This window comes from Arvicola amphibius, chromosome 4, assembly GCF_903992535.2.
Source record: "Arvicola amphibius chromosome 4, mArvAmp1.2, whole genome shotgun sequence".
Classification (NCBI taxonomy): Eukaryota; Metazoa; Chordata; class Mammalia; order Rodentia; family Cricetidae; genus Arvicola; species Arvicola amphibius.
Window position 1 is genome coordinate 20,591,499 of NC_052050.1, and position 13,196 is coordinate 20,604,694.

Below are 13,196 nucleotides of genomic sequence, written 5' to 3' on the forward strand. Positions count from 1 at the left end.
AAGGGGAGTGAGCCTTGAGTCTCTGACGGCACCATGCTCTGCTCCTGCTTGGGCTCACTTTACAAGACCTACTCCACCAGACACAATTTCCTTGTCTTACAGTCACGGGATCCTCCAGCGGGTTCTCGATTTCAGCCTGTCTCAGGAACACATTCCCGCGGCACACCCGCCAAAGCATGCGTTCAAAGGTAGGGATCCGCTCCCGGTTAATCACACCAGCCACGAAGCTGTGGGGAGAAGAGTCAGGTTGGGAACTCCAGGCTGGGAGACTTAAGACAAAGCAGGAGAGAGGGAGGGAATGTGGAGGATTATACACTGCACATGGTGTCAAGAGGGCTGGCAGCCACTCTCTAATGCCTGACCTCATTTCTGGACTCAACAGAGGGTTGAGAGACAATCCAGGAACTGATCCAGACAAACCTAGGAACAGCTCAATGGCTCAGAACAAAGTGGCTTCTGACCGCAAATTAGTCCCTAGATTCATGATTCCCCACGCCCCCCAACCCAAGATAAAACCCAGGGTCTTGACATGTCAGGCAAGTATTCTACCACTGGATCTGTCTCCAGCCCATGGTTTAAGATAGGACCTCACTCTGAGGTCCAGTTTGGCATCAAAGGTATGTTCTTTCTGCTTTTGCCTCCTAAAGGGTAGTTTATATACATGTACCACTATATTTGGGGCCACTCGCTGCTCATCTGAACAGCAAAGAAGAACACAAACCCACCAAGGCTGAAGTGCTACCTACCCAAGTCTTAAAGGAGTGCCTCTTCCCATCTCGTTTGGCTCCAAGAGTGACGAGGATTCTTCCAACAGGTCTGGATCCGCCATCTGCTGATGATGCAATTCAGCCTGAATTCACAAATCAATTAATATCTAATGAAAATAGTTAGTGGCATGCAGGGAACGAGGAACCAGGAGATGGGTTCAGAAAATAAAGAAAAGAAGAAAAAAGAAAAAAGAGGAAAAACAAAACAAACCCAAAACACCAAAAGATAGAGCATACATATCCACAAAGAAGAGAGAGAAATAAAGAGAGAAAACAAAGGAATACACACGAGCTAAAGAAAGCAAAACGTCCCCAGAAGAGCATCCGGGGAGATGGTTTCAGAACTAAGGAACGGAAGGAAAACATGGAGTGCCGGTGACATGTATAAGCCTGCTACTTGGTGGAAGCCATTTTCCTTTAATACTTTCCTAAATAAACCTGCGCAGGAAGCAGATGAGCTCTTCTCTTTGAGAGAAAAACAAACAAAAACAAAAACCCAAACAGCTCTGCAGATATCGTGACTACTTCATTTCTAGAGAGTCACCAAGGAGGCTTCTGTGCAAGCACATGGGAGGTAGGATGCTATTTCAGGTAAGCGACGTAGAGCTAGAAAGGGCACCTCCAGCCTTTGGTAAATCCAAAACAGGAGTGCTGTCAGCATGGCCACACATAAAATACCCCAACATAGGATTTAAAGAGTTTCTTCCTAAGAATAAGTGCAGCAATGTGGTAGTGCACACCTTTAGTCCCAGCACTCAGGGAGGCAGAGGCAGGTGGATCTCTGTGAGTTCGAGGCCAGCCTGGTCTACAAAGCAAGTTCCAGGACTCCAAAACAGCCAGAGATACACAGAAAAAAAAACCCTGTCTCAGGAAGAAAAAAAAAAAGAAGAAGCTGGGCGGTGGTGGCACACGCCTTTAATCCCAGCACTTGGGAGGCAGGGGCAGGTGGATCTTTGTGAGTTCGAGATCAGCCTGGTCTACAAGAGCTAGTTCCAGGACAGGTTCCAAAGCTACAGAGAAACCCTGTCTCGAAAAAAAAAAAAAAAAAAAAAAAGAAGAAGAAGAAGAAGAAGAAAAGAAGAAGATACACAGAAGCTGGACAGGCCTGGTCCTCTGTTGCATTCATAAAGGCAAAAAAAAAAAAAAAAAAAAAAAGGTAAAAACATCCAATAAACATTTTATAAAGTATTTTCTGACTAGAAATCTAGGAATTCTGATGCTGAAAAGTTTGTGTAGACTTTATAGCAGAGAATAAGAATTAAGTAAATTAGAGGCCACAGCTAAACAGTCTAGAGCTCCTGGCCTTGCTGAATTGGTTGGATTTAAAATGACTTCCACCGGGGACAGTTTATACAATGAAATGAGAGCAAAGGATTCCCAGAGTCTGGTACCCCTCACCTCTCTCCCTTTACCACCTAATCTCACCAAACGGAGAAGCGGCCCTAAAACGTGAACTCCGATCAGCCTAATCTACGTAGACCTAACATCCGCACACTATGGGTTTGACCAAAGACTAGAACAAGCCAGAACAACCTTCCTGTTCAAAAGCAAAATGAAAACACCAGGAGAAATTCCCTTCCATTTCATTCCAAATTTCCATTTCACCTTAATCCTGTCCATTAAACTGTGAGGGGGAACAAAGGCACACGTTTACCTTAATGGTGAAGTCATGGACCATACATGTAACAAACAGAGAGCAAACAGTGCAAACCAGAAAACTCTGCAGGGCCAAAGGTGACAGACAGCAACTGTTCTGGGAGGTTAGGGCCAGGGCTGCTTTTTTGTTTTGTTTTTAAAAATCACACAGGGCAGAGAAATACTGTCATGTGATTAGAAACATCTAAGATGAGATAACAGGGACATTTGCTGCCACAAGGGTGGAAAAGGATTCTTTCTTTCAATCTAGAAACAAATCAGCCAGCTGAAAGCAATCCGATATTCAAATTACTACATTCTAATGGTTCTTGGGGTGCCCACTGGAAAAATGAATAAAAGTGATTGTTCCCCACAAAACTCTCCTACTGCCTTATGTGGTTCCCAGAACCGGGCTCGTACCGGGCATGTGTGCTCTTAAAGGGACATCTGACAAGAACGGTGAACTGTTCTTAGACCGGACTGCTCCAAAGATGAGATCTGGGCTGTTTAAAGAAAACAGCAGGATTAAAGTGAAACAGAAAGATCAACTTTTAAATACTAATTTCACCACTTTATACTTAAGAACACCAAACCTTCAATAGGAAAGTCAAGAAATTATAAACAAAATTGTGTCTGATGGGAAACTATGGTGACCAGGACTAAGGGACTTTACAAAAACCCGATCACAGAGATCACAGCTCTCTCTCTCTTTGTCTCTCTCTCTCTCTCTGTCTCTCTCTCTTTTCTTAAGATTTATTATTTTACATGCATTAGTGTTTTGCCTGCATGTGTGTCTGTGTGAGGGTGTCAGATCCTCGGAACTGGAGCTACAGACAGCTGTGAGCTGCCATGTGGGTGCTGGGAATTGAACCTAGATCCTCTAGAAGAGTAACTAGTGCTCTTAACCACTGAGCCATCTCTCCAGCCCAAGACCACACTTCTCTATTGACAATAATACTGCCAAGCTCTCTAAATCACCTGCTATTTCCTCCGAGTTGCCCCTTTCCCTGTTTAGAACCCTGAAAGCCACACCTTACAAAGAGCAAGTTGCGGAACGGAACTTCAGCTGTCTGCAGCATTTCAATATAAGCGGCACGACCAGTCAAGCTCCACCAGCTCCTGAGAACACTTTAACTGTCTAGCTACAGCGAGAACGAAATGATGTCACTACTGAGGTGTTCACCCAGAGGAAACGGCAGATGGAAAAGAAAAAGAAAGCAGATGGGTGAAAAAGGCAGAGGGGAAGGGAGGCGGGATCTGCATGCCATTAACCATTACTTTCCCAGTCTTCTTTACGCTCTCATATGTTAGGATGCTTATGGTAAAAGATGCAGAGAAACCTCTCCAGCTCTTACGCTCTTCATAAGCAAGAAGACTAGAAAAGGATAATCATTAATAAATCATTTTAAATGCTCTGGGTAAGAAATGGCTACGTTGAATTGACAATCATCTTAAATCATAAGAATATTCGGTACATGTTTACTCTTCCCTTTCTACACACCTTGCCAATTTTTATCACCAATAAAGAAACGGCATTTTCTGATTTAGTCATTTTTGGCTGATTACAATGAGTTATTGATTTATTCACCAAATTATCAGGAAAGAGGAGAGGTTTGAGGTTGGCAGTGTTTGCTGCCATTTCAGACGTTACAATTTCAAACACGAAGCGAAATCTCCTGAGGAGCTGAATTTCCGACACCTGAGGTCCCAGGTTGGCTCACCTTTCTGTGTTGCTTACATGTGTGCCTGCACGCCCAGCGTGATCACTCAGAGAGGCTGCCTCTGCTCAGGGCAGCAGCATCTGCAATCGCTACTTGGCAGAGGGCAAGGTCTATGGAAAGGGACCTGGCTGAGACTGTGGCGAGCATGGCCAGGTGCTGACTACAAGTGGTGAGGAAAAGCACAGTGGTTCTGGCCAGGGCACTTTCTGCACTGCTGTGTACACCTGGGATGCAGGGGACTGATGGAAAGAGCAGTGGAGGGGCTCTCACAGACAGGCCTGTGTTCAAGGCGGCTGGGAGAGAGGGGCTGGCTAGCTTGGCATAAGAAAGAGACAAACCCACTGTGGATAGGGCATGAAGGTCATAAAGACTTGGAGTCTTTTCTCAAGACTAGCACTTAATGTTTAGATTTAATAAACATAAAACAAAAATAAAATTCCATTTATATTCTTTCCTTTCTGTTTTTTGAGACATGGTCTTACATAGCTCAGTCTGAACTCAAACCCTCTGTGGACCTGAGGCCTGCCTTGAATTCCTGGTCCTCTTGTCTCCATCTCTCAAACGCTAGGATTGTAGGCATGCATCATGCCAAACTCCTAATGTACAATTTTTTAATAATAAATCATCTTTTTAAATGGTTCATCTTATTTTTACTGGACTGGACTCTTTTTTGGGGGGGAGGAGGTTAGGCAGGGGAGAGTTTCACTATATCGCTTAGGTTGGCCTTGAGTTGGCAATCAGAAAAATCTCAAATTCGAGGCTGGCCTAGGCTATCTGTTGAGAAGCTCCAGATGAATCTAAAAGTAGCTGAGCTTGGACTGTGAGACCAGGCAGGATACACTAGGGCACTCGGACACACTTAGGAAAGTACCAATCTATGAGCACATGCAGGTCTACAATCAGGTTTCCTGATCTAACCAAACGACTCACAACCTGTACCTCAGAAGCAGTAAGTGCTCACCACAGGCTCAAGGAATTAACAGATAGGAACACACTGAGATGCAGGCAGTGAGCACCAGGAATCTCACATCAGTGGGATCCTATGGCATAAGTGGCTTTGCCTGTGGCTAGGATTCTAAGCACTTACAGAGAGGTGACCTCATTGTTGTCTCACGTCCTCTAAAGTGATCAGGCTCAAAAGTCTCAACTTGGGGAGCAAACAAATATTCACAGGGAATTTCTATTATTTTATAACCAGATTCATACTCATGGGAAGACTAGGTAGTTAAATTCACATGGGCTTTTCTCATGTCTTTGTCTCCACAGACTCTTTGAATTAGCATGACTTGTCTGAATCAAATCCATAGTTACTAAGAAATGGATCACTTCCTTAGCAGATTTTTTTCTCTAGACCGTGGCTTTCAAACAAGCATGTCTGAGTTAAAACACATTAAAACAGATGGCCAGGCCCATCCCCAGGGTTCCCAGCTTAGGAGGTCTGCTCTGCAGTAGGGACTGATACTTCTCTCAAGGTTCCAGATGAGGCTGTCAATGCTAGTTGGGAACCTTGACAAGCACGGAGGACCGGTCTCTTCTTGAGCAATGCGGAGTTAAAGTAAAACTGAGCACATAGCAGACACCAACTGAGATGGACTCTTTATAGCTAAATATCTTTTTTTCCCCCTGAGACAGGGTTTCTTTCTCCGTGTAACAGCCCTGGCTGTCTTGGAATTTGCTTTGTAGACCAGGCTGACCTCAAAGTCACAAAGATCTGCCTGCCTCTGCCTCCCAAGTGCTGGAATTTAAGGAGTGCACCAACACTGCCCAGCTATATCTAAAATCTGTCAAGATTTTTGTTAAGCAAAGGAAATCAACTTTGTGGGTGGAATCAGTAAGAGTAACTAGCGTGATGTCTGGTGTCTAATGTTAGGTCGGGAACGACACCTGTCAAAAAGAACACTACCAATATTTTAGGCTATCAGGAAAACCACACGCAGGTTGAACGTGAATGATCCTCCCTAAGGTTAATTAGGAGAAGGAAGTATTCTACAAATCTGAGCTAACTCCTTTCAAAGGGAGTCTCCCTGGCAAACTGTCATTTGGCAACTCAGTACCAGGGAAAACTTGGCAACGCTTTTCCTTATAACTAATTAACTGTCTGTGGGAAAATTCAAACTAGCATCAAACCAATACTTCCGTAGGACACAGAGAAAACTCAGGAAAACCAGTGTGACTTGAGAACTAAGGGCTGAGAAGAATCGCCAAGGCGGGCGAACAAAGGAATCTGAGGAGCAAAGGTCTGGAGATGGAAACGTAACCGTAAGTTTGCACACAACCAGACACCTGTCTCTTCAGCTTCATGTACGCTATACTTACCTTGTAATACATACCTACAAGTGTCACAGAGACATTGCAACTCACTGCACTTATGTGTCAACCTTAAATTCTGCCCCCCCCCGCTGTGAGATGGAAGTTTGCAGGGGATGTGGAAATACGTGACGCCATGGCTGGCTGTGTACTCCATGGAACATGGAACGCAACCTGACATTCTTTAACTAAAACGGTGCAAAAGCGGCATTGCTTCCAGACTAGCAAATTAAAATAATTATTGGCATAAAAATATGGCCCACTTGTGCAGGTGTACCAGCTGCTCAAGTACTAGAAGAAACAATAGTCTGACCTCATCAAAAAACTGCTGAGTTTTGCGAAGTATAAATTTTAATTCAGTCAGTTCCAGGAAGTTCCTCTTCAGAGCTTCCTGATTGGTGTTGATTTCCTTCAGCTCATTTTCAATCTTCTCGAAGTTGGCCTAGGGTTTAAAAAAGAAAGCTGTTAATTTAAACTAAGCTCCCTGTGCTTGCTCTAAAGGACATTAACAGAATTTGCACTCCTGAACTGTTGCCATGGCAACCTGTCAGCTACAGCTATCAAGCAAGTGCTGTGATTTTTAAGAGCAACTTTAAGCGAGACAGCACTTATGTGAGCCTTTGTCTACAGATCCCACTGCACACTCACTCAGAGAGTTTCTTGGGAGGAGTCAGACACTCAAAAATATCAAAAGCTCACTGCTGTTTATTCATTTAGTGTGTGAGGGTCATCAGCTATCAAGGGACCAGTAACCCAATAAGCATTAATTTGGTGGCATATTATAATATGTTATCTCTGTGTGAGATATGTTTGAAATTATAAAGGAGAGAATTCACTTCAGTCCTACCTAGAAAACATTTACAATGAAAGAGAATACACAAGGTTGGTAAGAATTCCTCTACGCCAACCACTCAGGAAGGCTATCCCTGCATTTATGTGGAGAGCCATCTGAGAACTGTTTACCTCCAAGTCGATCATGTCCCGGGGGAAGGGCACCTCTGGGTTTTCACCAGTGTCCATAATTGGGATGTTTGCTTTCCTTATCTCTTTCTCAACAAATCCTAGAACATAGAGTCAGAGTTCTCACATGTAGGGTTATGCCTGGAATCCGCATTATTTGAGAAAACACACATACGAGCATGTGCACACACACACACACACACACACATTCGCGCGTGCACACACACCCGCGCGCGCGCACACACACACCTAACGCCTGGTTAAAAAGAGCTTCACCCTAGGAAGAACTGACAAACAAAAGAACCTTTTCTCTCCATACATTACTTTCCTGCACTCTGCACTCTGGAAAGCTGTCTGAGGGAGAGTGGTCAAGCCCACAACTGTTTCCTTTCTCTCTCCTGGCCTTTGCTGTTGTTCTGAGAATGACCTTGAACTACATTCTCCCGGTTCCACCTGTGCTTATAGGCGCAGGCAGGTCTGGCTTTCTCTGAGGTTAAAACTGGCTTGCAGCCACTTCACCTCTCCACCCTATGTGACATGCTTCCTTCAGGTATGACGGCTCTCTCTGTGGGTATTATTGGTTAATCCAAGCTTCAGAAGAATACAGCATTAACAGGACACTTAATTTGAAACAATTAGGCCATTTTTAAAATACCAAAAGTAAAAAATTAAGCATAAAAGGGCCCAAAACACCAAAAGAGTATAAGAGTATTTTCATGACAACTACCATCTTTTTTTTTTTTTTTTTTTTAAGAATACAACACAAGTTATCTATGGGCTTGGTAGAGTTGCAAGATGGAGCCAAACAGAAAGACCTAGTTTCAAATGCTGGTTCCATTATGACTGCTTATATCTCGGTTATGTCAAGGAAGTCACAGGTGTTTTAGTCCCTTAACGAGAGCAACGCCTGTCCTTTTATTTATTTTGACAGTGCCTATGCAGACCAAGCTGGTGTGAACTCACAGGAACTGCGTGCCTCTAAAGTGCTGGGGTTAAAGTGCAGCCCCCACTCCTCAAAGGTGTGTTGCAGGGAATGAATACAGGTTTTAATTGCTCATTAACACCCTAGCCTTCGGTAACGCCTCAGTGAATGTTCCATTTTTCATAAACTGCTCAGATGAAAAGGTGGCTCAGCTAACTCTAAATTTGATAGTATTCTGGGCTCTAGCTTTTAAAGCTCTGTAACACAGTTATGCTGTTAAAATCCATGAGAATCTAAACACAGTGGCTTTATATAGGTAACCACGGTCCTCCAAAAGCCACAGCAGGAGGATCACTACACAGAGTTCCAGGTCGGCCTCAGCTTGTCTTTGAACAAGATTTCCCTTAAGCACTATTTAGCTTAAACACCATAAAGTCTATTTATATACAAGAAGTTCATCTTAATGTCATGGTTGCAGATCCTTTTCCTTCTCTTTTTTCAAATCTTTTAACCAGTTTACTTTGTATATGTGCATGTGAGTATAGGTGTTCACGTGGAGGTCAGAGGACAACTTTTGGGAGCTAGTTCTCGCCTTCCACCCTGCTCCTTGCGTCTGCTGCTCAGGTACTCTGGGTATCTGGCCTCCCACTTCACTGTAGGAATGCTGAGGTTTCAGATGTACACCACCACATTGGTTCTGGTTATTTTTTTACTGTTGCTTATTGAAAACACTGCACAGAAACAACAGGTTGGAGAGTACCTAGAATCCTACGGGCAGCCGTGTCTGGCTTTTTGCACAGGTTCCAGGACTGCGCTCTGATCTTCAGGCACGTATGGCAAGTGCTTTCACCTGCTGAGCATCTCCCCGGCCCTCTTCCCTTGTCCTACTGTACAGCTTTATTCCTTAGCCGAGAGGACTAGTGACCCTAATTTAAGACAATGATTCACTATAGGAATGTCACACAGGACCAAACTGTACATACGAAGCTTTCGATCCATTTCTTCACATCTTCTAACTTCATTCACAAATTTCCTCTGGAAAACATTCACATCTGGATTTAACTGAAAAACAAGAACATAATAGCAGACTTCAAACACCGAGTCTACCTCCTGTTTTATAAGCGACACATCCCAGAAATGGAACCTTAATTTTGTTCCAGTGTGTAATGCAACTCTAGTCAAAACTGTCTACCGATCCAGCCACACAAGCTGAAGCTAAAAGCCTCATTGCTGCTGCAATGCACATCTGGGATGGAGAGGAATCAGCCAAAGTGATGAGTGCCCTTCCTTCCCACCACCTGGATCTTAGGCAGCCAGGTCACAGGTGCTCACCTTCTGGCGACAGTCTGACTTTATCCATCCACTAAAGCCATACCACAAGGAGTATCTCCTCACACCTGTTAGAACGACTTTTATGAGAAAGATGGGAGCCAGGCTTGGTGGTTCACACAGTGATCCCAACTCTACAGAAGCAGGGATTGGAAGTTCAAAGGCAGCCTGGAGAGCAAGGCGAGTTATAGGCCAGCCTGGGCTACCTAGCAAGCCCTTGTCTGAAAAGAGGAGAGGTATGAACTAAAATGAGGATGTCGACAGAAGAGAACTCTGTGTATTGTTGACAGAAATATAGAATTATACTGTCATATGGAAAACGGCAGCTCCTGGAGGGGGGGGGAACAAAAATTCTTTACAAAAAAACTACCAAGAGATGGCGATGTAGCTGACCGGTAAACTACTTAACCCATCATGCATGGACACCTCAGTGCAGTCCTGGCATGGAGCAGGTAGGACTGCCATACAGTCCAGAAACCCCACTTCTAGGTACACAGAAGAAATGAAATCAGTATATAGGGCTACTCCCAGTAACTAACGTAGAATCAACCTACCAAGGGATGTATGGACAACATGGGCTGAGACACAAAGTGAACACACCAGGCACACTGCATCTTACCTACATGTACAGTTTCATTTTACTATTTATTAACATTTTTTTCTTTAAGATTTTTGTGAGTATAGATGGGTGGTGTGTCTACATGTATGTCTGTGCACCTCAGAGGCCAATAGGATGCCAGATCCTCTGGAACCTGAATTATGGCTGTGAGCTGCCATGTGAGCCCTCTGGAAGAGCCGTCAGTGATCTTAACCTCGGAACCATTGCTCCAGTCCTCTACATGTTGAGTCTTAGTTGAATTACAGAAGTATTGAGATGGCTACCAAATGGCTACCAGAGAGGGAGACAGAAAGGCAGTGTGGTGAGTAGAAGGTATAGGTCAAAGTGCACAGACTTCCAGCTAGAAGGGGGTAGGGAGGAAATGGCAACTGGATGAGACAGTAAAGAGTCTGAGCTACTAGGGATACATCCTTCCATATTCACTTACCTACTCTGTGTGTATTTGTGTATTCACATGGGTGGGTGCACCCTTGCCACAGTACACATGTGGATGGGGGAGGATTAGTTGCAGGAGTTGACCTCTCCTTCCACACATGGGTTCCAGGGATCAGATCAAACTCATGTTATCAGCCTTGACAAGAACTGCCTCTTTACCTTCTGAGTCATCTTTCTGACTCCAGGAATACATTATACATTCTCTCTCTCTCTCCCTCTCTCTCTCTCTCTCTCTCTCTCTCTCTCTCTCTCTCTCTCTCTCTCTCTCTCTCTCTCTCTCTGTGTGTGTGTGTGTGTGTGTGTGTGTTTGTTTGTACATGGTATAGGTATCCCTTGGACATCACAGAGATATGATGATCTGATTTCATATAACTGGAGCGATATAAAACTGAGAACCAAACTTGGCTCCTCTGGAAGATCAGCGAGTGTTTTAACTACTGAATCATCTCTCCAGTCCAGGAATAAAATATTCAACTATTGAAGGGTAGGCAAGACAGCTCCAGTGTAAGGGAACTTGCCTGGAGACAGTGCAAGCCTGGTGACCTGAGTTCATCCCTTAGAATCTACATAAAGCTAGAAGGACAGTATCAACTCCAAAAAGCTATCCACCACCACCACCACCACCACCACCACCACCACCACCACCACCACCACCGCAACTACTACTACTACTAATAATAATAATAAATAAAACTTAAAAACAAGCCAGGCGATGGTGGCGGCGCATGCCTTTAATCCCAGCACTTTGTAGGCAGAAGTAGGTGGGTCTTTAGGAGTTCGAGGCCAGCCTGGTGTACAGAGTGAGTTCCATGTCAGGCTCCAAAGCTACAGAGAAACCCTGTCTCAAAAAACCAAAACCAAACAAACAAAAACCCCAAAACACAAAAACTTAAAAGCAAGCTGGGCAATGGTGGTGCACACCTCTAATTCCAGCGCTCAGGAGGCAGAGGCAGTCAGATCTCTGTGAGTTCAAAGCCAGTCTGGTCTACAGAGAGTTCCAAGACAGCCAAGGGTACACAAAAACCCTGTCTCAAAACAATAACAACAACAAAAGAAACCAGCAAAACCAACAAAAAACTTAAAACAAAAACTAATGTGTGAGCCAGGTAGTTAACTGTAATCCTAGGACGTGGGAAGTAGAGGTGGGAGAACTAGGAGTTTAATGCTGTCCTCAGCACCATCAGAAGCTAGTCATCATCTTGAGCTGCGGGAGACTGTCTCAAACAACTAACAAAGCTGGACTTGGTACAGGCCTCATAATCCCAGCTATTCACGAGCTGAAATAGGATTCTAAGTACAAAGCTAGTCAGGGCTACAGTGCAAATTTAGGGCCAGCACAGACAATTTAGTAAGACCGTGTCTCAAAATAAAAAGGGCTGGGAATGTAGCTCATAGTCAAAGCACTTGTCTAGTACACACGAGGACCTAGGTTCAATTTCCAGCACCAAGAATAAATAAATACATAAATAAACTCATATATGAGGGAATAGATGAATGGTATGGTAGTACCTTTCTCTAAAGTAGTAATAGGAGCTGGAGATCCACACTGGGATGTGGGTGCTGGAAATTTAACTCAGGTCCCCAAAGAGCAGCAAGTACTCTTAACCTCTCTCTAGCCCGGTAGTTGGAATTTTTAAGACAAAATCTAATATACAGCCAAGATAGCCTTGAACTTACTACGTAGCTAAGGATGACCTTGAACTGCTAAGGATGACCTTGAACTCCAGATCCTCCTGTTTCCACACAAGTTATATAGGAAAAAAAATATTTTTACTACATTGTAACCTAGGCTCAGCAGTTAAAAACACTCGCTCTTCCACTCCCAGCACCTCCATACATGGCAGCTCACAACCCTCTGTAACTCCAGCTCTGGAGGGGATCTGGTCTCGTCAGCCGTCTGCACTCACATGTGCACACCTACATACAAATACATGCAAGTACACATAATCAAAAATGGATTTTAAGCAGGGCAGTGGTGGCACACGCCTTTAATTCCAACACTTGAGAGGCAGAAGCAGGAAGATCTCTGTAAATTTGAGGCCAGCCTGGTCTACAGTGAGTTCCAGGACAGCATGGGCTGTTACACAGAGAAACCCTATCTTGAAAAGCCAAAATAATTAAGTAAATAAATTTTAAAATATTTAAAAAATAATAAATAAACTGGGTATAGTGCCTTTACTCATTCCCAGCACTCAGGAGGTAGAGGCAGCCGAATCTCTTTGAATTCGAGGCCAGTCTGATCTACATAGGGAGTTCTAGGACAGTCAGAACTACAGAGTGAGACCCTATCTCAAAAAAGTCAATAAAAAAATAATAATAACAAATATTTTTAAAAACTATTGAGTAAAACAGTTCTGGGAAACAGGATAGTCACACAGCTTTCAAAAAGTATCACCCCAGATTACTTATTAATTATACAAGGGATAAGATACTTTTACGGTGGAGAAGTCTGGGAAATAATACCTTAATTGAGTGATCAAATTTATCTTTAATAATAGAGC

At 43.8% G+C, this 13,196-nt stretch overlaps 1 protein-coding gene across 2 annotated transcripts in view; it reads right to left on the bottom strand.

The window, feature by feature from the left end:
- The window catches only part of Atp6v0a1 (ATPase H+ transporting V0 subunit a1), a 51,619-nt gene that overhangs the window by 32,674 nt on the left and 5,749 nt on the right, over positions 1–13,196 (bottom strand). Inside the window, exons 3-7 of one of the 2 annotated variants that reach the window (XM_038324775.1) lie at positions 9,296–9,374; positions 7,394–7,491; positions 6,744–6,872; positions 747–829; positions 101–227 (exon numbers count right to left, since the gene is read on the bottom strand). In XM_038324775.1, coding sequence (XP_038180703.1) covers positions 101–227; positions 747–829; positions 6,744–6,872; positions 7,394–7,491; positions 9,296–9,374 — 516 coding nt within the window. Of the gene's footprint in view, positions 1–100; positions 228–746; positions 851–6,743; positions 6,873–7,393; positions 7,492–9,295; positions 9,375–13,196 lie in introns of both variants that reach the window. The other variant, XM_038324774.1, reaches the window with a different exon arrangement.